Source organism: Nicotiana tomentosiformis, chromosome 9 (assembly GCF_000390325.3).
Source record: "Nicotiana tomentosiformis chromosome 9, ASM39032v3, whole genome shotgun sequence".
In the NCBI taxonomy this organism is placed as follows: Eukaryota; Viridiplantae; Streptophyta; class Magnoliopsida; order Solanales; family Solanaceae; genus Nicotiana; species Nicotiana tomentosiformis.
In genome coordinates this window covers 31798859-31825212 of record NC_090820.1, presented here as the reverse complement: position 1 = coordinate 31825212, position 26354 = coordinate 31798859, and the positions used below count along the sequence as shown (strand labels likewise).

The window sequence follows — 26354 nt, the reverse complement described above, 5'->3', positions numbered from 1 at the left end:
TATACTGAGATTTCGTCATTTTTAGTGCTCAAACCCAAGACATCTAGTTAAAGTACAACGAAAAAATTGCATTCATCTCACCATACTTTTAGTGATTATATTAAAATAACCGGTCCTTGTGTTGTTATATAATAACATGCACCCGTGGTTAATGACTTAATGCACCTTAATTATATTTGAGTTGATTGCACTCAAGAGTAAAATGCTTCGTTACTCGCTAATTATATAACACGTTCAGATAACAAAAAAGTTTGGTCATGAAGAACGACATTATTAGAATTTGCCCGCATCTTATTGCGTGCTTTTGTGGAGCTTCTTATAGTCATAGAGTTGAGAGAGTTTTAACGATGTCTATTTTTTCTCTTTCCATCTAGCGATTGACGAATGGTATTTACACGTGTGTCAGTTGTTTCGCAAAATATCTTTCGTTAAAGACGAGATGTAAAGTTTAGCGACATGTTTTAGTGCTCTCCAGCTGGCAGTAATAGGATTTACTCCGCACAATAAATATACTTTCCCTTTCATAATTTTTTCTTTTCCACTTATTTGAAAAGGAAAAATTTAATTTAATACTATTAAACCAAAACTCAAGAGGAAAAGAAGTGAGAGAAATTTGAAAAGGAAAAAATAGAACAATTTATTCGTGGGAAAGGGTCAAGATACCACTATATTATATAGAACATCTTAAATTTACCCTTCATTATAATGTGGGGTTATTTATATACACTTGCTGTTTGCAAATCGTCTCGTATTTATCTTTCATTGTAGCATACAGGTAAAATATAAATATTTTTTCTTGGAATATTTGACATTTGGACTAGAGCTCCACTATAAATAAAGGCATATACGAGATGATTTAGCAAATGTATGAATAATCCCAAAATATTACATAAGGGGTAAGTTAATATACTTCATAGAGTAAAAGAGAAAAATATGTCCTGGAAAATTCTTTCTTTATAATTTCAACTATAAATTTACGTGTCATATAAAAGTCTCGAGTACGTACAACATTTTGTAACAGCGCGTAGGTAGTTTATCATCTATTGTTTTCTTTAAATGGACCAAACCCCCTTAGTAGTAGAAGTATATTATTTTAAGCCACCCACACCCCCCTTGTCTAAACCCACCCCACCCCCCTTATTCTCTCTAACGCAGCGAAAGAGAAAAAAAGAAAATATGGTCTCACATTTTTCCTCTATTTTGCCCCTCTTTTTCTTCGAATTCAACCCCACCCCTAACTCCATGAACCATACTCTATAGGTACAACTTCACCCTTTAAGCTTTTTGCTATGTTATATACATGTTGTTACATGATGTTCTTTGAATATGTTTTTTTTTTGTGTGTGTGTGTGTGTGTGTGTTTTGTTGCTTAAAATAGTTTTTTTCTTAGTTTTATGTTCACGTTTTCTTTGTTTTACATCTATAACTTGTAGACCCATTTCATCTTTCACGTTCCTTTTCGCTTCTAAGTAGGTTTATTGAATTATTTTTGCTCACTTGTTTTTATGTTATGTTATGTGTGTGTGTATTTGGGGTATGGTTTTCTTGGTATTTTTAGATGCCTTTGTTTTTGCTTGTAAAACACGATTTGGGTACTGGGTTTTCTGCAAGTTTTCAACTTGTTATGTTGTTTTGATTTTATTTAAGGATCGTCATTTGGGATTTCTTTAGTAAAGGTGATAAAGATTCGTACTTTTTCTGCATTGTACTTTTGTTTGTTTCTATAATACCTCTTTCTCAGTTTGAGTTTTGATAATAATGCTTTTGAATGTGCTTCTTTTGTTTTTATTCTGTTTTGAATTTGGGGTTTGTTGTGTTTTAGGATTTATGTGGAACGTTTGCTTCAAAGGTTTGTGTTTATCTGAGAAGAAGTGTTTCTGTTTGTTGCTAATATTGGAGTTGGTTTTTGTCAGAAAAATGGATCTGGGGTTTGATGTTAGAAGTCATATCACTTTGTTTATCTTCATTTCTTCTGATTATATATTTTCCTTTCAAAATAATTCTTTAATTGTTGGTTTATTTTGTATGAAAGTTGAGTTTGTCTCGTGCTGTTCTTGTTTTGAGCCTCTTGCTGACTTTTTTCTTAAAAATATTATTTTTTATATTAAATTTAATGCACAAGTTTTCTATGATTTCTGAATGAATCCCTTTTAAACAACATTCTGTAAGTTATCTTGCATTTGGTCATTAGACTTGCCTTTGCCTTTTCTGAATGACATTTTAGTTGAGTTAACTTGATTATTCATCAATGTTTTGTTAAATTAGTTTGTTCTATACTTATATTTCAATCTATCTGGAATTTCAGGCAAGAAATCGACAGATAAGGGGCATCGTGATGTTAAAAGAAAACTATGAAGAAGACAGATGATAGTTGAACTCATTGAGTTTCTGGATTAGGTACTTCTTGTTCTCGGCATATTTGAGTGAGGAATTTCTAAAGGACTCTGCTCTCTATTTACATAGATCGGGAAGTGTTGACGTTTCATTGCCATCTATGGTGAGTAGTTTTCATTTAAACTCCCTTTTGCTTTACACGCCATTCTAACTGTTTCATGCCAATTGCATCCTTAAATTGAACTATCTAAGTGCTTTTATCAAAGGTACATTTTGTACAAATAAGAAAACAGGTTCACAAAGTATCTTGTTTTTTTGTTTTGGGCGTACTAAGTTGACCCTTCAGTTTATTTGCTTTTTTACTTGGAAGTGCTAATTCAAGCATTCTTATTTTTCTGAGTAGATTATTGATCCCGTTCAATCAGACATTTTTGGACTTTAATATGTTGGCAAAAGATATTTATAGCTTTATAGTTGTATTTCGTGACAAAATCTCGAATGGCTCTCTGTCTTGCAGATGGATTCATTTGAGCTGAATGGAGATTACATGAATGGTGTGTCTGCGGATCAGTTGCTTTCGTCGGAGTCTTGTGATAGGAGTGGCGTGCTTGGAGAGCCAGAGATACCTCCTCGAATTGGGAACCAGTATCAGGTTGAAATTCCACTGCTGCAGGGAGACTGCATTTCATATGCAAAAAATCAGGAGAATGGAGCTGATATTTCCTGGTATTTTATGGTGGGATTGCCCATACCGCTCATGTGGGTCAACCGGGGAGTTGTTTCAAGAAATGCATCTAATGAAGATAGTGTACCCTCAGAACCTGAAAGTACCAGATTAACCAGTATGCATTCAGAAGAAGACAATATCACAGTAAAAATTGAGCCATCAGACACGGTTTTGCACAATAAGGTGACATCAGCAAATCTATCTTCCGAAAAGAAACTACAGGAAAATAGGGGCCTGCAGTGTTGTTTAGTACCCGGCATAGTCCTAGATTTTTGGACTGATATTGAAAAGGCAAGTTTCCTTCTAGGTCTGTACATCTTTGAGAAGAACTTTGTACATGTTAAGAGGTTTGTTGAAACTAAAACTAGCGGCGACATCTTGTCATTTTATTATGGGGAGTTTTATGGATCCCATGAGTACCGTAGATGGTCAGAATCTCGAAAAGTGAGAAACAGAAGGAGTGTGTATGGTCAAAAGTTGTTCGTCGGATCGAGGCAACAAGAGCTGTTATCTCGTCTACTTCCCCGCGTTTCAGAGGAAAACCGAAAGGCTTTAACGGAGGTATTCAGACAAGCTAGATTTACCATATGCGGTGTTTTATCATGTTTATGTCCTCTGCTAAGTAATTCTACCTGGTCAGATGTGTTTCCTGATTTATCACTGGTTTTTTAACATTTTCTGGGTTGTTGATCAATGTTAGTTGATTTAGATGCTTAATATTTTCTAGAATAGTTGCATTCCAAAATGTATGTGTTAGTTAGTTATTATCCAACATTGGTATTCTAGGTTTTAGAATTTTTCTGCAATTCATTTGTCCTATGAAAAGCTATGAGCCTATCATTGGCATGCATCAGGCTTCATATGCGCATCAGTTTCTAGTTATCTGGCACAAATGTGCATTTTTCTAAAAATCTGTTCTAGATGTAGGGAAAAGAGGAAGTGTTGCTATTAGGTTATTCTGAGCAACCCAAAAAAAAAAACAAAGAAAGGTTATTATGAGTGATAACCAGTCGATTTCTTGATCGACAGAACATGTGCATGAACTGTTAAAGTATTACTAGAATGGATTTTGTCTGAACTTACACTTGAAACCACATACCATCAAAGTCTGCAAATTGCAAACTTCTCTGGTTATCTATCTGTCTGATTATGTGGATAGGCTTCCGTTAGAGGTTTTATAACTTGTGATGTGAAGAGTGACATCAATGGTAAGTTTTTGGGCAATGCTACTTCTTATTTTGGTTGAATTACCGCTACTGCATGAAGAAAATTATGTCTTCAGACAATATTGTTAATTTGTGACTGTTTCAGTCTCCTGTGACATTTTAGTAGGTTAGGTTTCATTTCTAATTTGGTACTCATGCAGCGCACCCCTTTCTGCTTATAAATACTGTAGTTAATCTGATTGCTTGGCAGGTCTCCAAGGCATTTGGTGAAGGAAAGATATTGTTGGAAGAGTATGTGTTCTCGTTAAAGGCTATGGTTGGGGTAAACATGCTCATAGAAGCAGTTGGAATCGGCAAAGATAAATACGATCTTACATGTGTGGCCTTGGAACCTTCAAAGTCCAATCATGCTATACGCTCGGAACTCCCAGCTGGCAAAGCATGCTCCTCTCTTACAACCAACGAAGTAGTTAAGTTTCTAACTGGAGATTACCGACTTAGTAAAGCTCGATCCAATGATCTATTCTGGGAAGCTGTTTGGCCCCGTCTATTAGCAAGAGGTTGGCACTCAGAGCAGCCTAAAAACTTGAACTACGCTGCTAATCCCAAGAATGCGTTGGTTTTTCTCATGCCTGGTGTTAAGAAGTTTTCTAGGAGATTAATCAAAGGGATCCATTATTTTGATTCAGTTACAGATGTATTGGGTAAAGTTGCTTCTGATCCAAAGCTTCTAGAGCTTGATGCCGAAGATGAATGTACCAAAGGTAAAGAAGGTCGTGATTGGACAGATGAAGCAAAGTTAGAACAAGATGATCTTCCAACTAGACAACGTCCTTGTTATCTTCAACCTAGAACTCCTAATCGATGTACAGATGTTATGAAGTTTACAGTTGTAGATACAAGTCTCTCTGATGGTAAACCCTATAAAGTGAGAGAGTTGGGAAGTCTTCCGGCGGAAATCTCAAGCAAATTGTCTTTGGGAAGCCATGCCGAAGAGAGTGAAGAGGAATTGTCTACTGATGAATCAGACTCCGTTGGTACTAATAAAGCTAAGACGGATCATAATAATTCCTCGAGGATTTTCTCCAATGGAGAACCGCATTCTGATGAGAAGGGTTTCGAAATCAGTGCTTCAAGCAAGAAGTTTCAGGAAGTTCCACATCCTGCTTCTTCTACTGTACCGGTGAATGCTTCGAAGAACACCAAAAACATCTGTGAAGACAAGCAGCCAAGAAAAGTGATAAAAGCCCATTCGAACAAGAGATTGAAAGAAAACAATGTGCACTTTGTAGCTCCCATTGCCCAGAAGCGTAGGAGACTAACGGCTTGTAGTCGTGGAGAGACAAACAGTAGTGTCATGGTAAATTCTTTGATGGTTCCAGGAAGGGAACAAGAAGTGCGTCACACCTCGAGCAGCAATGACCTATCGCTGAACAACATTCAGATAGCTTCGTCTGAGGATAAGGTGTCATCAAGCAGTTCGTCAAAGAGCAGTCCTTCTCAAAGTGCCGAATGTGCTTCTGCTGATCATCATGTGTTAAAGCTTCCTGAAGAGGAACCTCAAACTAGGGCAATGATTGACCTTAATGAACCTCAAGTTCCCCCTGATTCGGAATATGAGATTCTGATGCCAGCATTGACGGAAGACCTAAGTGGTAACACGAAGAGGCCTGATGATGTTTCTGGTGAGTTGAAGACATCGACACATAGTGCTAGTATGGAGCAGCAGCAACCTAGCTTGAACTCACGTAGGCATGGCACTAGAAATCGGCCTCCAACCACGAGAGCACTTGAAGCTCTGGCAAATGGTTTCTTGACTGTGCATAGTAGGCGGCAAAAGAGTAAAGAAGGTGGTTCAAAAAGGAAGTCGACATCTTCCAGGAGCTCGCAACCAACCCCTGGTTGTATGGGGACTGACTTTAGCAATAGCACAGTGGTTTCCCAAATGGAAGAAGGTGAAGCTGTTGTAACTAAGGGGTGTGAGAGCAACATGTTTGGCAAAATTCAGCATCCACCCGAGGAGATTGGGACAACAATCTCAGGTCCATAAACTGGCAAGATGACTAAACAAGTGCTTCAATGTGTCACTCGTTCTGTGGTCTAGCTGCACGTGCCATTGATGTCTGTTAACTATCCCTGAAACGCGGGATCTTCGCTGCCAGCTGTGACACCAGAATGGCTGTAAAAGGTCGTTGCTCGATCACAAATTTCACCAGTAAAAAATGTATATGCAACAGGGGGATTGTGATATTCAGCAATAGTAAAAGGGGGAGAGAAATATTCTTCAGGTTCAAAGGAAGAGGTTTGATTGATTTTATTGCAGTTGCAGCATCACAGGAACGAGAAAGATTACTCAGCAATTTCATGCACATTTGATGGAACAAAGGACACAAGTGATTATGTGATTAGTGTTGTCACTTTAATTGAGATTGTAGATATCTTAGTGATTACTAATATTTAGTCCATAGGCCATTAGAACTTCATCCCCCCACCATAAAAAAAAATTTCATTTACCTCTATATTTTCAGTTGGTTCTTTTGTTCTTTTTCCTAATCTTTTTAATGAACTTTCCTCAAGATGAGCAGCACATTCGTTTTGGTTAAACAAAGCGATAAACCACCTATTTGTAAACTGTAGTTTGTAAAAGGGGCTTTGTTAGTATAGTTAGTGCCTAGTACTTATATCCATCTTTAACCTTATGATACTATCCTATCTCCGAAGATTTTCTTTTTTTATTAATAAGAATCACTTTTGCGAGAGTAGAGTAGCAGTCTAATGGCAGCAACTTTACATAGTATATGGTTATGGGGGATTCAACTATTTAATGTGTAAATCCATGTCCAGATTGTAGTACTTATGGTTACATACTATCTTTATCTTCTGAGTGAAAATTAAAAATTTAATGAACAAACGTTGATTTCGGAAAAAAGTGAAATTTTTTTGGAAAAAAGAAAAAAAATTCTAATGTCCAAACGGGCTCTTAAGCTACAATAGTTTTATTTTTAACATAAGAAGTTAAACTTAAGTAGTTTAGTGTAATGGTAAATATCTCAACCAAAAAAAAAAAAGGTGTATTGTCTTAACCCGTTACTTTAGGATATGTATTGAAGTTAATCTTTTCTTTTTTATTTAGGACGTTTCTTCATTCTATTATTGATATTTTACGTTTCTTCATTCTATTATTGATATTTTTATAGAACTAGTTAGCATGCACATTAATAAAGCGAAAAAGGGGGGGACAAATACTATCATATTAAGCCTACATGACATTTGAATTTATCCTGTATATTTTTTTGTTATATACTTTATTTAGAATTATTGTTTGAAAAACTATCGGAATGAAACTTTTAAAGTCTAATATGCCGGTCCAAATAGTTAGGAAAACACAGAAAAAATGGTGTTGTTCTAGTCCAATCAACAATAATCTTAATAATATGATTTCTTAATCCCTTTGATACAGAATTCCATTATTTCATTTGTCCCATTTTAATTTAACTCTTTTATTATTTGAGAAGACAAACAATTCTTTCTGACTTTAAGTTTTCCAAATATTTTCTTTAATATTTTAGTACAAAATTTTGATAACTATATAAATTTTACTAAAGAAACATGGAGAAAATGATGTCTGAATTTTTTATTTACACTAAAAACATAATTTGTAGAAAATTTTCTGACGAAAAGAAAAGCACAATGTGAAACAAGAAAAAACAAATGAAGAAACAATGAAGTTCTAACAACATAAAGAAGAAATATTTACTCAATGTATCAAGTCACAAGCATGTGATTGCTATATAAAATTTATCTCGGGTATAATTAATAAATTGATATATATTTCGATTTCAATTTAGCAGTTAATTATTAATAAAAATTAATATGATTTAAGGTAAATATCAATTATGTGACATGTGTCTAGCTTTTGATTGAACATAGAAACTCAGTCAAACATTGTATTTATGGCCAACCTTTTTATTTTCTATTTAATATAATATCATGTACTCCTACTTTTTATGTACACTTTTTCTCTTTTTCTCTTTTAACAATGATGGTATCCTAATTAGTTTGTGCCTACCTTAATTATTCTATTAGTTACATGCTATCTTTCGCTACGCATGAATCAGGTAGCTTTCGCTGCCAAAGCTTAGTAGAATTCACTTTTTGTTTGTTGTATTTACTGAAATTTGAACCTGATCATCAAGATTTACAGTCATTTCATTAGTCACTAGGTCCTCCCTTAAGTGTAATTATAATATACTTTCCTCCATTCACTTTTAATTGGCACGTTTTGACTTTTCACGTCCCTTAAGAAATAATAAATGAAGTGTATAATTTATCATGATACTCATATTAATTGATGTATATTTTATTGGATTTGAGAAAATAATTTAAAATAAATAATAAATATTGTGTATATAACAGGGAAAAAAATTATCATTCTGTTGATATGTGTAAAATAATAAATAAAAATAAAAATATATTTTAGTATACCTATCAAGTAAAAGTGAACGAAGAGAGTATATCTTATCTTAATATCTCCGGCTTATCACTTATAGTGCATTAAATTAAATTAGTGTAATCCAATATAAACATAGGCACACAAACATTAGAGACGTGCCTCATTGTAAAATCCTATACGTGGATGTTGTATTCAACGCAATCCCAATGTCCCAACTATAAATACTCTCACCTTCCTTTCTGTCTCTTTCTCCAATCTAACAATTTAACTCTCCATTCAATTAGCGGTCTATTTAGTGACAAATTAAAGAGCATAAACCCATAAAACCAAACTTATATAAGAAATTTCATTTTATGTTTTTTTTGGGTTCAAGATATAGTCTTATATACATAACATTTGGAGTATAAAGGGGATTAATTGGGGGAAAATGGGTCAGGCATTTCGTCGAGCAACTGGAAGGATCGGAAGTTCTAATGTCGATGCGGCATCGTCTCAACTGAAGAAACCCATCGACCGGAGATCCCCGCCTGCACCGGCGGCGATTAAGACCCCTGCCGATAATGTTGCTCCAGTTGCCGGTATGCCCTTTTCTGTTTCTACGTCTACAATTTCAATTCATTCATTTATATTTTTCTTTTTGTAATTTTGGAACTTGTGTTCAAAATTTTTTATATTACATAAAAATTACTCATTTACTCTGTTAAAACGATTAACAGTTTTGAAATAAAATTTACATTTTTAATACTGCTATAAGTTCTTGTAGCTAAAATTATTTATTAAAAAAGTTTGAAAAAATATATAATGAAAGAAAAAGCCTATTTGACTCTCCAAAACATGAGACAAGTTTGGGGAGAACAGTACTAAGTAAACTTGTTGGTTAATTTCACTAATGCAACTACAGCTATAACTATACCTCAGTCCTAAGTTAGTTGTGGTCCGCTATGTGTCCTTACTGTTCTTGTCGTTCCATTTCAATGGGTTTCATGTAGCTGTATGAGCATGTACCAGGTGGAATTAGTTTGAGGTGTGCGCAAGCTGACATCACCATTATCAAAAAAATTAAGGATTAGTGATTTGAGAAAACAGTAGTGACTAGTGAGTGACCTTGTTAATCAATTTCACTACTACAACTACGCCTCAGTCCCAAGTTAGTTGGGGTCGGCTATATGAGCCCTCACTATTTTTTTGGTTCCATTTGGACCGGTTTCATTTCTCATCATAAGTTGAGCAGCTTTATGCTGGCCATTGACCTGCCGCAAGTTTATGAAACATTAGACTAAGAAGGAAAACTTAGGTTAGTTAATGTGTGGTTGTCTCTCATTTTTAGTTTCCATTAGAAGGGAGTCTGCAAAAACTGATTTGTTTGTTGCATGAATTGTTAATCATAGGTTTTGAGTTAAACTACCAATTTGAATGTGAGAATAAGATACGGAAAGAATATGGAGGTGGGATGAGGAAAATGTTTCCCATTACGGAAGCAAATGTTTTGTCGAGGTCTTTTGCTCATTTTGTTCATTCAGTTGTAATTTCCTTAAGAATATAACTAGAGCATCATTATTTATCAATCTATCAACTATGCATCTATACCAAACTAGCTGGGTTCATTTTTATGAATCTTCAGTGTCAATTTCAGAGGAGTATTCATAATTTGACTGCAAACTTAACTGCAACCTTCTTCATTTTTCTGGCTTGGAACGTGCAAAGCTCAATAAGTTAGCTATAATTAGAGCTTGATTCATTTAATTAAATAAGCCTGCTCACTAGGATAGTAGAACTGTTACGTAGCTAGAATGGTGAATGGTACTTTGGTATGCATGTTACACAAGAGCAGGTCAATTATACCAAGTCGCTGTGTGAGCAGTTGGAATATGTTTATGTTAGTTTTTATGCTTTTGAGTAATCTGTCAATGCAAGTTTGAGAACAACGTAAGGCCAGCGTTTGGTTATTGTCCAGATAATTTGCTTATGTTAAAAGATAACTTTCAGTAAGAAACAGATCTTTAATCCACCTGTCGCAGGAAAAAGAAGAAGATACGAAACAGATCTTTAATCCTATCCATCTTTTTGATATTTAGCATTGCGGAGACAATCGAAAGTGTATCTTGCGTATCCCCTCAAAATATGAATTGATATGAATCCAGCTTATTGCAAAATTAAGTTTGAGTCTCTATCAGCGAAATGGGTCTATAAGATTGAGATACAATGTGTTCTAATCACAGTGCATGACAGATTGTGAGTTTTGAATTAAACATTGATTTTATCCATTTAGGTGCCTTTTTGCTGCAAGAACTGTCAATGTCTTCACTTGTTTACTTTTCTATCTGTCTAGGAAAAAAACTAGCTTCGAATAATGTCTTCCAGGAGTGTTTGTTGGATAACAAAAATTACTGATTTGATAAGTGGTGATTTGTTTTTGCTTCTTTAGATAGCAGCCCAAAGGTTGCTGTTGGAAAAACCCTTGAAGAGAGAGATCCCAAGTTTGATGCAATGCTTGGTCAAATGGTTGGTAGAATTCGAGCTAAGCCTGGTGGGAAGCTAGAGATGGGTGAGGTGAGTTTCAATTGTTAACTCATTTCTTTGCACATTAATTTTCAGAATGAACGTGTGCCCTGTGCCCTATTGAGACTCTGCAACTTTTGACACACCCACAGAATTATTGCATAAAGATTTTGGTTCATGTGTCTAATTTCTCAAGTGCGACATTTTTCTTGAAAAAGAGGAAGGATGAGGGTGATTTAGAGGGGCCAATCTTGTCCCCTCGTAGGAAGTATATTCTAAATTTTCTTGTGCCATTTGGTAGGATAGCGCAAAAAGTCAACACAAAGTATTAGAGGAAATGTGTTTCTTCGTATTGTCCTAGTTTACCTAAATTTGGTCTATACCTTTCTCGGCCTTTTGTTAAGATAAAGTGTAGTACCTAAAGTTGTTCTGGATGCTCCTTTTCCCCCAGCACCCATTTAAATATCAAGGGGTTTTAAAAGCTCGCATGCAAGCTCCCTATTTTTACTTCCTTTCCTCCTCTCACATCTTATGTGTAAGTAAGGAGCAGTGTGAACTGTATGTGCTAACTCCTCTATGCTTTCAGTCAATTCTTTCCTTTTCCTTTTTTTTTTTTTGGCTGAAAGGAGTAAGACAATGATATGATCACATGATCTATTTCAGGCATGCAGAATTCAACCTGTGTTAATCTGATGAAAATTGACAATCCTATAAAAGTCTTTTTAAGTCTAAGCTGTTTAAGGTTGTACATTGATTATGATCACCATGACTGCTCGCTTACATACTCCTATTTGTCATTTTTTAGATAATGGTCAATCTTCTGAGAAAATTTTATCATTTTTGTAGTTAAACCACCTCTATTATTAGTTTAATCTTGGCAGTTGATACTTGTACAACTTTTTTTTTCTTTTACACCGAACTCTCAAGCGATTTTTTCTTGGGTGCAAATGAAATTAAGATCTCGTGTTATTCAACAATTAATTTGTGCTACATGATTAAATGCTTCAGTTGAAATAGAGTCTAACTTAGTGATAATTGCAAGAATACATGTATCAGGATACTAAGTTGTTAATGCCTGGCTACTGTGACAGGCATCAGTGGTGGAGAAGTATGATAGAGCTTTACCTAAGCTAAGGAATACAACATCAGAGTCTAGCAGATACGAGGAAAGGCCTGCTCCTCCAGGTACGTTGAATGTGGCACAAATAAGAGAAATTATACTCCTGCATCAAGGCAGAGCTGATTATCATAAAGGGCCCATGGATATCAACCAAATTGCTCAGCGGTTTCGAGTTGATGCCGCGCAGGTTCAGAGGATTCTGCAGTTTGTATCATTGCCTCCGGAGGACACAAGTAAAAAGAGGAGCACTTGAGATGTCTATCATATTTTTTAGCCAGTGATGGATAGTTCAAAGTAATGAGGGAGTTGCCACTTCCCCAGAGGTGGTTTCCATTATGCATCAATTTCATCACAATTTTGCAGCTGTAAGTTCTTCTGTTGTAAGAATGACCTACAAGCATAATCCTGGAGAAATATGAGTGCATTTGCCATGATAACTGTAGAAATTGATCCTAATGATATTTATTGTACCAGAAGAGGACCCTTTTGTTCTTCACATTCGAGATGCTTAATTTTACAGTCAGCTCGATGAAGTTCTTGCTTGGTCTTGCAAATATCTAACTAAACGTTCTTGCAGTCAGTTGATCAATTGATATGGGGCTTTACCAAAACCAATAGACTTGATTGGTAATATGCAGTTCTGATTGGTCAATCGTTGGAATTGTCAAACAGTCTCAACGACTGCATCCATTCTTTGCTATAGTCATTTTTACCATTGCATTCTTGAGTGGAACAGTTAAGATACAAACAGGAAAAAAGAAAAGCTAAAATGCATCAAAAGCTTCCATGAAATCTCTGATATTGCCAAAGACACAAAGAAGCGTGATCACTATTAAAAGGAGCTCAGTTCTAGTAGAGACAATAACGCCATCCAACCGAATGAGACCTATAACATTCCCTTTTGTTACAAGAACTATAAATTATGCCCTGAAACTAGTTGGTCTATTTGAACAATATAAACACTGCCCCATTTTTCACTTCTGTTGGGGCTTCTTAAGATACATGGAGAAAAAGAATGACACAAAAACCAACAAAAACTCAAAATTATCGCCACCATCGAGGAGGAAGTAAGAAAAGAGCTATGCAGCTTCAAGTCAATATGGACTCCAACCAGTCTGACGTATATTCATAAGCAACAAATGTTACAGCACCAGCAGGTGCAGCTTTAACAATTGAGGGGACGATCCCTTTGTAAAGTCCAGCCCAACCTTCCTCAAGTAAGATCCTACGCAAGCCATCATACATATTCCTGTAGGCACGAGGCTCGAGTCGAGCTCCATATCTTGGATGCCTCTGCAGTCCTTCGATCTGCAAACATACGGTTTCAACATTAACTATTGTCACAAGCAATAAACATTCACTGCATATGATTTCCTTCCTCATCTTTTCCTTTTAACAATGCTAAGGGACACAAAAAGAGATTGATCACGAATTAAAAAAAAAAAGGGATAAAAGATTTGGCCCGAGTTTAATATGACAATTTATTCACTAGATTGTGCGCATCTGCATTGAATATGGGTCATAGTGGATAACGAAGATAATTACTTGTCATATTTATGAAAAGGTTCCAGAGTGAAGAAATAGTGAGATTGTAAGTTAAATTTAAACAATTGATTATACCAAAGGGGGAAAGGAAGCCGGATATGAGAATGAACTGAGTGAAGAGGAGGCGGCGGCAGCTATCTAGCAGAGAAATACTAGAGATCCCAAGTTCAATAGCTCCAAAAGAGGAGGGTTATCTTGCATAGGAATTCCGGAGGTCCCAAGTTCAATAGTTCGATAAAGGTCCCAGACCAAAGACACTTTGAAAAGGTTTATATAGAAAGGACTCTAAATTTAGGACAACTGGCTTGAAGAAGGAAATTTGGAGGAACTGAATCTACTCCCGGTATCCCAAATTCCAGCCAGTTCAAGACAGGCATTCGGACTTGAAACAGGTTTGGTTGTTTTTTTGGAAAACGATATGTTCTGGAACAATCAATTCCAACATTTCAATCGCGGAAAAAAATTAATTGAACTAATAAAAGATTTTGTTTGCCCCAATACGTATTTGCGAGTAGCTGAAAGTTTCTTTTTTTCCCCCCATAATTTTGAAGAACGATCCAGCAAAATAAAAGATGGTTTAAACCAGCGCCTTTGTTTTTTGTTTTTGAACAACCACCCTTTGTTTTTTGTTTTTTCTTTTTCCTGGAAACCAGACACTGCTTCAGCAGAACAAAAACAATTGTTGTTTGGTTTTTAAAGGGGAAAACAACCGGGTGTTTTCCTCGTTTTAGTTTGAAACCAAAAAAAGCCAAAGAGGGCTCTACTTGGGGATAAATAAAAGCAGACCTGTATAGGCTGTCCTAAAAACTTCAGTAATGATTTTTATGTGTTCGGACTTCGGATTAAACCAAAACAGAGAATCAATGGAAACCAAAATATACCTGGAACCTCTTCTTAACAACATCGAGAGGATGACAAACAGCTTTTGCACATGTCCCAGCAGCTAAACCACAGATGAAAAGCTGGAAGCTTGACAGATGTTCATCACCATGGATCGCATTAGAAGATCTAAGATTCCAGGCCTACAAATGTCAATCCATATTGTGTGAGAGCAAAACTATTGTGAACACTTGCTACATTTATTCTTCTACTATGCATTCTTTTCAGCAAGAAATGGTTGTAAAAGAATATTCTCACTGTACAACAAATATGAAGTTAGTAATCAAATGAAAGATTTACTATTACACAAAATTATGTGCAAAGCTTTTGACACATGACTACATGTCCCAAGAATCTCCAGAATAGTGGAGTGAATTTAGAAGGCCGAATTTTTTCAAACAAAACAGAAATAGCATAAAATATACAAACCACTAGGGGGTTTAAGTTCTTTCTCGAGTTAAATAATTTGAAAAGACATGGCTGAATAAAATCAATCAGCCTATTCATCAGATTCCTGGTTCTACGTTTTTAGACCACCCTGCGACGACTAATGCATATATCACTCTCTGACCCCTTCAAGGAATTTGACCATTCTTTCTGAACCAATCATACAGTTCTCGAAGTATCGTTTCCAGAGCGGTGTATCATTTGGACTAAAGCTTGTGTAGTTGACTTTTCAAAGGTAATTGGATTTCGGCCAAATGTAATTTTAGATAGACATATGCACGTTTAGACGAACTTAAACCTTCTACATCATAATACTTCCCCTATACTTTATTGCTTCTTCTATTTTACCACGAATAATATTGAAATCTAGCATTAAATAGCTTTGACCTCAACCCAGCTTGATTTTTGGACATCAAATCTGGAAAAAAAATTCAAGACCTAGTATTTTTTGTGTATTTAGATGTCGTTTGGTTCAATTGTGGGATAGGCAAGGATATCGGGCTGGCATATTCTATGGGATTAGCTATCGCATCTTCTATATGGGATAGCTAATACCATCATTTTGGTATAAAATTTATACCGGTATTAGCTAATACCCATAACCAAACATGGATAAATACAATCCCAAATACTATACCCGGATTAGTGCCTTATCCGGGCAACCAAACGACCCCTTAGTATTATAGATAGAAACATATTCTCATAATTTTACAGCTTATTTACATAAATGTCCTCTATGAATTTAGAACAAGTGTTTCCAACAGAGCAGTATACACCCACTTCAATCCTGTATGCCCAAGCAATTGTGAACAGTATCAAATATAGTAGTGAGAGAATCCATGAATGATTTTTCAGAAGAGGGTAAGAGGTCTACCATCATCCAGCGTTTGAATGTATCATAAGTTCCAAATTGCAGACCAGCATAAGGAATAATCTCAACAAGAGTAGGTGTCAATCCAGAATACAGTCCTCGAATGCCACGAGTTCTGAATATATCAACAAATGCAGCCCTCATGTTTGGATAAACCTGTGCGTGAGCATACCACACAAAGCCTAGGTAAGATGAAGGCAGAAACAGTGTACATACTGTACTCCAACTGAACTAGAGAGTGTATAGCAAATCTCACTTGACTTTTTCATTCTAAAAAAACACTAACATGATATTCTGATCATTGCTTTTTTCATCTATCATCTACATATGCAGTTCTGGCAAACCCATTAACTTGAATCAGATGATGAATAAACAAGAATTTCCCCAACCAACCATGGCCTTAGTGCAGATTCAATACTTACTTCAGGTAGGACGAAGACCATGTTAATTTGTAATCAGTAGGCTCGAATCATTACAATGAGCCTACAGGAGAAGACTGAAGACAATGACACTGCATTCTTTTAAAATTTAAGTAGTTATTGCATAACCGATTCTGTATACTCAATCGTCCAATATCAGTGTATTCACATAATTGTATCAAAAGCATTCAGATGGAAAGTAACTTTGTGTATTTTCTCCCACATGCATCACTTAACAACCGAGTACCCTAGATGTAAAATAGACACTCATCTACCACAACTAGATTTTCAATTGCTTGTTTCTCTGAAATGATAGTACCAACGAATCAATCAACTACGTCTATGTATAATTTTAGTAAAAACACTACATATAACTAAAGGTGAAGCTGAGTTTGTTAAGCTTATCCCTTTCTTAGTTTATCAATTTACCCAACACAAAAATGATTTGAATAGCAAGAGGCCTGGTTCCACATGTATGTCAACAGTTTGCATCACATGCAAAAAAGGTTATATTATATTCAAATGTCATAGATAAGTGTCGCGTACCTTTGGCTCTCCTTGAGAAGCTAAAATCGTTCTCAAGAGATCAAACGGATAAGAACCAACAGTAGCTGCACAGCCTGCTAATGCTCCACTGATATAAGAAAGATAAGGGCTCAAGTTAACGTGATCCTCTGCATCATAAAAAACAATCAATCCATCAGATGTTGACGCTTGCTCGAGGGAAGCACAAAATAGTGTTACTCAAAGGCATCTTTGAGCAGCTAATATGTAAATCAGATTTCTGGACTGAACTTACACCAGATATAACTCGTCTGTAGTCAGATGCTAGAAGCACATAAGGTGCAAAAGTTGTACAGCTTGTAACATATGAGAAAGGGGGAAACTGACGCATAAAATTTAACAAATCTACCCAAGCAGGTCAAATTATGATACAGACCTGACTTTGAAGAGCCACTAGCAAAAGTTTTCAATTTGTGTAACACTGCAAACTGTATGGCAGTATATGGCATAACCATCAGTAAAGCAGGAACGTTACCACGCCAAAATCCCTGTCATGTGAGCAAGGAAAAAAGAATAAATTTGAGAATATGCATCATTGTAAAAGATACCATCGTCAAATCACTAAGACATCACTAATACTAACAAGTAGAATTGCTCTTACAGCTCCTCCCCAAATACAAACAACAACATTATGGCAGGCCGGTGCACAACGCATCCCGCGTTCACGCATGGTCCGGGGAAGGGCCGCACTCTAAGGGGTGTGATGTAGACAGCCTAACCTAATGCAAGCATTAGTGGTTGCTTCCACGGTTGAACCCGTGGCCTATACGTCACAGAGACAACTTAAATATAAGAAAAGTAGCATAGTTGTTGGATACCCAAACATCAAAAGTTAACCATCTTCAGAGGCAAACATGGATTAGCACTATAAACATAGAACATGGACAGAACAGAAACAGTTAATGCCACCAGTGATTCTTTTCTTTTCTTTTTTGAATTTAGTGCGAGTTTGCTTTTATGTCCTTAAATTGCGAGACATAGAATTGTTAAGGAAGGACGGAGCTGCACGTTTGACCTAAAAATTAGACAAACAGCCATGTCACACCATTACTTCCACGGCCTTTATTAACACCACAAAAGTTTCATCAACTGAGGAGAAAAATGACATGAGCAACATGTATTGTATTTTCGAGGATATAAGACGTGAAAAGGAATTTTCAAAAGAAGTCATAGAGTGCATGGATATTGTTTATTTAAGAATAAATATTTTTCAGGCGGCAAAAAGAGTATATATTCACTTTATTTGAATGCACGATAATTAATCTGACGAAGCATAATTAGCAAAACAAATGCACACCAATGTCAAGTGTCAAAAACTTTGGGATTGCTACATGCATCAAATAATTTTCCAGAATCCTATAAGTCCCCAATATGAAAGGAACCATACCGGAAAACCTTCTTCTCTGAGTATGTCTTTACTGGCTTGCAGCATCCCCGTATATTTTGAATTGCCATATACAGCTCTTGTTGTAAGCAAGGCCCAGTGGGTTGTGGGTTCCAGTTGAACCTGTAAAAAGGTTAGAATATATCAAAAACATCATCTCTTGATGTATAATCATTCTTGATATACAGAGAAAAAGCAAGACAATTTTTTATGTTAACCCAATAAAGAGGTCTGATGAAGATTGTGAGAATTAAAGATATGGGAAGAAAGAAATTCCTTTTTATTGTATCTACATTGTGTCTTACATTAGCCCTATTTATATAGGGCGTCTACACATACCTAAAGCCTTCTCTATCAACATGGGACACTATACAAACAACATACACTATGCATGAACTAACTCTAACAAAGATGAAGCAGCAAAGAAAAACTGTCAAAGGAGCACGAGAAAGCTGGATTCAGCGCCTTTAAGACTGCAACACTAACTATTCGTTTACAGAGGAAATGTGTGGAAGAATTTGATTTTGAGAGAGAGCGAGAGTTTTATCAAATTAATTGAGGTTTTCACTGCTTAACTAGTGAAACGTTTGAGTTAGACGCATGAATGCAAAATCATCAAAGGGCAAGAATAAGAGATTCACAAAATGATCATGCCAAGGCTGCGAAAAGAAGGTTATTTCTGCAATCACAATTCACACATATTTCTGAAGTAAAGAAACTAAAGTTTGCAAAGTTCAAGTGGCTGTTCTTCCCGCCTTTAGGAGAAGTCAAAGCATCACAAACAAGGATAACAGTCATTCATCCCATCTTTGATAGGACTGGACCAACTTCGGGCACATCGTAGTCCCTTTCATGGAGCATGAAAAGTAAATCTACAGGACTAGAGTTGATGAGTGAACCAAATATATAACTATTTGCCCTCCTAGAATTTTATTTTAACAACGAATATAGACAAAAGCACTTACTCTTTGTTCTTAAAAATAAATATCCAATTAATAACAAAATAAGAACAATCATTCAGCCTTTATCACTCTATTGGTCATTTAATCATAAAGCTGATTATTCAGTCAGGCAATACTATGTTATGACCAATATTTGTACAAAATGCAAAGCAGAAAAGCAACAACAACTGCTACTACCGCTGTACCTCACTATCACTACAGATACAAAAAATGTATTACCTGAAATCTGATTTTAATAACATCAAGAGGCGACGTTACAGTCCTAGATATACCACCAGAAATTGCACCAGCCGTAGCGTCTATAAAAGCTCGTTTAAGCTGCCCTGTTTCTTCCATCTCCCCTAGTAACCACAACAACTATCTGCAATCCCAAAAGTAACCACACCCCTTTTGTTAAAACTTCAAAAAAAATCCTCACACTGAAACCCCAAAAGTTTCAAACTTCAATAAAAAAATCCCTCATTTAGCTCAACTGAAATCCCAAAAGCCAATAAAACTAAAGACAGGTTCACATATAGAAACGTGGGTCAATTTACATATTCTATAACATCCACAAATATCTGAACAGTAACATAGAAAAAGAACTAGGAATAGGGTAAAAAATTACATTCAAATTAAAAAAGAATCTGTAATTAAGAAAAAACCTAATTTTCCTTAAAAAAAAAACTATTTAGTATAGGAATCAAATGGGTCTTAACATATATGAAATTATAGATGAAAAGAGCATTAAAAACGGAAACTTATATATCAACGAATAAGAAATAATTAATACCTGAGAGTAAAGTAGGAGAGGAAGAGAAGAGTCATCATTGACAATTTCAAGAGCTCAAATTCAAGAAAGTATTAGTATATAATGTAATTTCAGAGTAATATTATATCCAGATATCCGCCAAAGTGGAAAGAGGGAAATAGCAATATGGGGCAAACGGCGACCCGGGAAACTTCTTGGATGGAGGCGGAAGAAGTTTTCCCGGGGGTGGTGAAGGCGGTGGGTAGGGAGAGGCTAAAAGGCTAAAAGTTAGATTTAATGGCCTGTGGTGTTTAGATGAAAAAGGATAGAAAAAAAAAAGCGAGGGAGAGGAGAATAAAAGATTCTTCTTTTTTACTTTTTTATTTTTTGGGGAACTTTTTTCTCTATTTTCCTTTTTTTTTTTCTTTTTTTTTTTGAGTGGAGTGACCTTTTTTCTTTTTTTTCTTCCAAAGAGTGGTAACCGTTTAATAAGGGAAAAGATGATTGTGAAATTTTAACATTACAACTCAGCTGGTTTGGTTTGTAGACAAAAAAATATCGAAATTATAATGTAAATATTATAATTATAAGACTATAATTTCTAAATTAATAAATTTAACTTCATTTTACTAGTCCTGGTCTTTGGCGTAACTGGTAAAGTTGTTATCATGTGACCAGGAGGTCACGGGTTCGAACCGTGGAAACAACATCTTGCAGAAATGCACGGTAAGACTGCGCACAATAAACCCTTATGGTCCAGTCTTTCCCGAACCACATGTATAGCAATGTATAGCGGGAGCTTAGTGTACGTGATTATTTTTTATTATTTTTAGTAGTCATGGTCCTGGTACTCGTCCTAGGTATCTATTTTACTACATTGTGATCTAGTAGAGTGTTGTCCCCACTCATTCGCATGGGCTTATTCCCTCTCTAATTGAAAGTTCTTATCTCTATTATATTTTTTATAGCTAGAACTATTAAGCATATACTACTTGGAGCGAATTATTGAGAAATAAAATAATTACATAATAAAATAAAATAGGTATTTAATTTTAAGTTGAGTAAAGTTTTGTTTACAAATTTATCCTAATTTTAAAAGTAGATAAGAAAAATGAAGGTTGTGAAGGAATATTTTGGTGTTTTGGTTTTAGGTGATCTATCCAAAGGATTGACAAGTTCGATATTAGAGTTTCATGTTAAGTATAAAATCCTATTAGAATTGTGGTATAAAATAATTTCAGTATTACTAAAAATGAAAAATTTAACTATATATTAAAAGATAATCAAATTCTATGAGGGAATTAGTTTTCTAATTTCAATAATCAAACAACCCCTATAAGTGACTTTTGGACGACTTCTTAGAATAAGTTTTGCATGAGGAGAAAAAGGAATAATTTTTGGACGAAACGTTTTCTCCTAGTTCGTATGTTTGGATCACATTTTTTAGGGAAAATTTGACATTTAATAGTCTTCTTTTGACCTCTAGTGGTTCATCTATGGATATGAGACGAATGATCATTTTTGTACATTCAGCTGTATTTTCGAATTTGAAAAACAGTCCAAAACACACTTTTGCCAAAAATGGTGTAAGATTATTTTTGAATTTGATCACACCCAACTATGCTTCCTAAGAGGTCTAACGGTCGTTGCAAATATAATTCGGTTTATAAGTCCGGAGTCGAATCTCACAGGGAATTAACCTACTAATCACAACCACTAATTTCGCCAGAATTCAAGTAATCAACCTTCAGAAATATTGAATAATGAGTTGATTATTACTAACTAAAAACAAAGTATTTAAAAAGCTTTAATTCTAATACTAACAAAGCAAATATTGTAGATAAGATTGGAAAGGTCTAGGGTTACGGTTTTTCCTCTTGTCGGAATCTTCCCCGCCACATCTCATATAAATTCGCCTAGATATTTTCTACCGATCGTGAGTACTTTAGGTGTCGTAACTCTCTTCCGAGCAGATACAATAATTTACTAGACGTATTCTTCCGAACTACGCTAGCTGGCACTAGTTTACCGTTCACTAAGATCACACCAAGGTTTCGTTATTCCTAATCTCACCTTTAAACCCTTCGTATTGATTCCTCATATACGTTAGGAGTGATGTTAGTCAACGACTACCTAAATATGTACCATTTTCCAAGCAATACACACTAAATAGGCACAGTCAATTGAGGGCCCTTCAATCAACCACAATATTCATATAGTTGAACAAGTAGAAAAAGTAAATGGCAAATTTATATTAAACGCAGTGGAAAAGTCATCCTTCAAGAGGTTCCGTCAAACCCTATATGAGAATTTAGCTACTCATAATTGTTTGCACAAATACAAGATTAGAATTCATAACAATGGAAAATTAGGATAAAAGAGGAAAAAAACGTGAAGTTGAATCCTTCTCCTTGCTCCAAGCGTGTTCTTGCCTCTCCCAAGTCTTCTCTCCCTTCAAAAAGTGGCTAACTCTCATATTTATATGGTTTAGGGTTGAGTTAGGCCGAAATTGCTTCTCCTAATTCGAGTTGGAAAAGTTGAATTTTTCTGTCCCGGTTCCGGTCTGGTGAAGTGACCCTCACTTCACTGTCCGGGACTTTTCTGGTTTCTTCTGCTTCGGTCCCGGTCTGGCGAAGTGAACCTCGCTTCGATGTCCGGGGCTTTTCTCTTCAGCTTTTTTTTTCACCAAATTTTCTTCCATTTGATCCTTTTCTGCGCAAGTTTATCTCTACACATAAGAAACACATAATGGGCATATTTTCACTTCAAAAGCGATGTGAACTCCCGCAATTCACACACGAAATAACACACAAACACACTCAAAATATGCATTTTTCATCCTTCATACACCGCAAACTGACGATAATGTAGAACACTCCAAGCCACCTTTCATAATCCACTGTAAAAGCTCAAATACTTAACCATATTACTGGCTCGAAATTCTTAGGCACCGCACTTTAATTTTTGAACCCACTAGGGCCATTGTTGAGAGTCACTCACTCTGGCTTGTCCCCGAATATAATCAAACTCCAAGGCTCTGCTAGCACATGAACACCCTCTCGAAGAATTCGCTCACTCTTACAAAGAAACTCTTATGCCACCCACGTTAGTATCATAGGCTTTTCCGTAGTGTAAGTCTCTACTAATTTAAGCTCGTAAAGTCTAGGATCAAGTAGGACTTTATAGGTTGTAATGTAGGCTAAGGTATGGGTAGGATATATTTGAGAAAATAGTGACTAACCCTCCTAAGCACTTTAATACACTACAGTTCACTTTTAAGCACTTTTTTGTCTTGACCAATTCGATGTCTTGCCATGAAACCATACACATTTAGGCTCTTCTTTATTAAGTACATCAACATATAGATACTTACTAACCCAGACAAAGTTCACTCTCTTCAATTTGGTATTTCTGGCTAGAATTATTTTTATACACAAGTGTACCTTTTCGGCATTTTTATGGTTCCACTCAAAAGGTACCTACTCTCTTTCTTTACTCTTCTCGCTACTTACGTGCTTTCGGAGGTAAAGGTCCAAAAAGATTTGATTAAGAACAAAAGGGATTCGACTTATAATGTGGTTGCCAAAGAAAAGGTCTACAGGCTCAAAAGGATTGACTACCGATAATATCAGCACTGGTAGGCAAATAGGCTAAATGGTCAACCAAAGAAAGCCTCTATCACTTCCTAAACTTACAAGACTTAAACATTCCACTTTGACTCATGCACGGGGCAAGTTCTATACTAGCAAGGATAGCACAGAGTACACTAAAGTCTCATAAACTTTCATAACACAGAAATTAATCACAAGAGTCTAGAGATGAGCCTCTGTGTCAAAAGAAAATCACATATATTGTCAAGGCATGTAATTATAGAGATCATGAAGAAAGTACTTAATTCAAATGCTCCAGACTTAAGCCTCGATATAAAACATGTCAAAAGCACAAATTACTCAAGCTTTTTCCTAATTCCATTGTCAGTTCAACCAGAAAACAACATAAAAGAGAAACAAAAATTCTTTTTGTATTTTTCTTTAGACTTTAGTCCCTCAAGAAAATTGTCTCGGTAATCCATCATCGGGAAAAATCCATAATTCTTTACAAAGTTTGAAAAAATAGAGATCTACTTAAAACTACCCGGTTCAAGAAACTGACATCCTCGGGAAAGAACCGCGGTTTAAAGAAAACCCGGGATTAAGCCACTATAAAAAAAACTACTACAATTATACAATTACAATAGCTATAAGAGTGATCATGCAATTTAAAATGTATCACTAGCAATTAAGCACAAGCCACAAAAATTAAAGCCTGACACCCCACCCCACATTTAGGAATGTGCATTGTCTTCAGTTGCACAATATCACAGAAATATAAATACGCAAGATCAAAAGTAGAGTGGGTGTGAAAAACTCCCTCAAAATCATCCGGGTCGAGATGAGGACCTAGCGCAATTTTTTTTAATTTGGAGAATTAATGAGAAAACAGAAAAAATAAAAAAAATAAAAATACCTGGGGTCGCGCCAGGACCGCGCGACCTAGAGATGCGCCCCTTTACCTGGTTCAGCTATGCCCGGTCCCGGTCTCGCGAAGCGAGGCACGCTTCGCTGTCCCCTCTTCTCTTTTTCTTTCTCTTTTGGTCCCGGTCTCGCGAAGCGAGGCACATTTCGCTGTCCCCAACAGTTTTCTCCTCAATATTCTTGGTCTCGGTCTCGCAAAGCGAGCTTCGCTTCACCCCCACCCCCACCCCCCACCCCCACATTTTTTATGTGACTAAATTACAACTAAATGAAAACAAAAAAATTGGGTTACTTCCCAATAAGCACTTGATCTAATGTCGCGGCACGATGAATTTACAATATTACAATGGGTTGCCTTCCACGAAGCGTCTGATTTAACGTCGCGGCACGACTCGCTATCCCTTATCAAGGATCCTTCAAATACATGGTTGAGATCACTTTATCTTCCTCAGCCATGCCTTGATAATGTTTTAGCCTTTGCCTGTTAACTTTGAATTTGCGGGAGCCATCTTCTGATGCAATTTCTACGGATCCGGCGGGATGCATCTCTAACACACGAAATGGTCCTGACCATCTTGACTTCAACTTGCCTGGAAACAACTTCAATCTCGAATTGTATAGCAATACCACATCTCTAGGTTTAAAATTTCGCTTAAGAATATTTTTGTCATGCATCATCTTCATTCTCTCCTTATATAGCATTGTACTCTCAAAAGCATGGTAGTAGAATTCATCAAGCTCGTGCAACTCTATGATTCTACGTGTACCCGCTATTTTCATGTCGAGATTCAGCTGCCTTAATGCCCACAAAGATCTATGCTCCAACTCCAGGGTAAGTGACACGCTTTCCCAAACACCAGTTTATATGGAGACATGCCAATTGGGGTTTTAAAAGCAGTACGATAGGCCCAGAATGCATCATCTAACTTTCTTGCCCAATCTGTTCGTGTAACATTCACGGTCTTTGTCAATACACTCTTTATTTCTCTATTCGACACTTCCTCTTGCCCACTTGTTTGTGGATGATATGGAGTGGCAACCCTATGGCTAACACCATATTTTTCTAACAACTTTGCGAAAGCTCGGTTGCAGAAGTGAGTGCCTCCATCACTGACTATTGCCCTTGGAGTGCCAAACTTGGTGAATATATTCTTTCTCAAAAACCCAATGACTCCCTTTGCATCATTTGTAGGGAGTGCAATAGCTTCCACCTATTTTGACACATAGTCCATAACTACAAGTATGTACTTGTTGCCATATGAGCTGATGAAAGGCCCCATGAAATCGATTCCCCATACGCCAAACACCTCCACTTCCTGAATTGGGTTCATGGGTATCTCATGTCGGCGAGAAATATTCTCGGTCCGTTGGCATTCATCACACCCTTCATCCAGAGGTGTGCATCTTTGAACAATGTCGTCCAGTAAAAGTCCGACTCCAACACTTTTGCGGATGTCCTTACTCCCCCGAAATGGCCACCATATGGGGATGCGTGACAAGCTTACAAAACAGAAGATTGATTTGTCTCGGGGATACATCTCCGGATCATGTTATCAACACAAATCCTGAACAGACAAGGCTCATCCCAATAATACGTGCGACATTCACGAAAGAACTTTTTCTTTTGAACAGAGGAAAGGTCATAGGGGACAATATCGCTCGCCAGGTAGTTTACAATGTTTGCATACCATGGCGCTACCTCAAGGCTCGTAGCCAACAGTTGTTCATCCGGGAAAGTTT

General features: G+C 36.3%; 4 protein-coding genes across 5 annotated transcripts; 2 read left to right on the top strand and 2 right to left on the bottom strand.

Annotated features, from left to right (window-relative positions):
* Nucleotides 1–1107: 1107 nt before the first annotated feature.
* On the top strand, nt 1108–6814 carry LOC104111495 (uncharacterized). Of its 2 annotated transcripts, none has more exons than XM_009621206.4 (4): nt 1108–1260; nt 2306–2497; nt 2852–3622; nt 4478–6814. In XM_009621206.4, exons 2-4 carry the CDS (start codon nt 2495–2497, stop codon nt 6275–6277), a joined length of 2574 nt encoding a protein of 857 aa, XP_009619501.1. In that variant the 5' UTR covers nt 1108–1260; nt 2306–2494; the 3' UTR covers nt 6278–6814. The 2 variants fall into 2 exon arrangements, with proteins under 2 accessions (XP_009619501.1, XP_009619508.1); XM_009621213.4 differs by lacking the exon at nt 1108–1260 and adding an exon at nt 1348–1676.
* Nucleotides 6815–8802: 1988 nt separating this feature from the next.
* Nucleotides 8803–12795, top strand: LOC104111488 (uncharacterized). Its single transcript, XM_009621198.4, has 3 exons — nt 8803–9258; nt 11106–11230; nt 12271–12795. The coding sequence occupies exons 1-3, from the start codon at nt 9108–9110 to the stop codon at nt 12550–12552; spliced, it is 558 nt and encodes a 185-aa protein (XP_009619493.1). The 5' UTR covers nt 8803–9107; the 3' UTR covers nt 12553–12795.
* A 274-nt stretch (nt 12796–13069) lies between these two features.
* Nucleotides 13070–20430, bottom strand: LOC104111481 (mitochondrial thiamine diphosphate carrier 2-like). Its single transcript, XM_009621186.4, has 8 exons — nt 20143–20430; nt 19590–19731; nt 18412–18531; nt 17401–17512; nt 17007–17134; nt 16045–16197; nt 14726–14866; nt 13070–13607 (listed from the first exon to the last, which is right to left on the bottom strand). Exons 2-8 carry the CDS (start codon nt 19704–19706, stop codon nt 13389–13391), a joined length of 990 nt encoding a protein of 329 aa, XP_009619481.1. The 5' UTR covers nt 19707–19731; nt 20143–20430; the 3' UTR covers nt 13070–13388.
* A 4589-nt stretch (nt 20431–25019) lies between these two features.
* On the bottom strand, nt 25020–25394 carry LOC138898558 (uncharacterized). The gene has a single exon (XM_070184634.1). It carries the CDS (start codon nt 25392–25394, stop codon nt 25020–25022), a length of 375 nt encoding a protein of 124 aa, XP_070040735.1.
* Nucleotides 25395–26354: the final 960 nt, after the last annotated feature.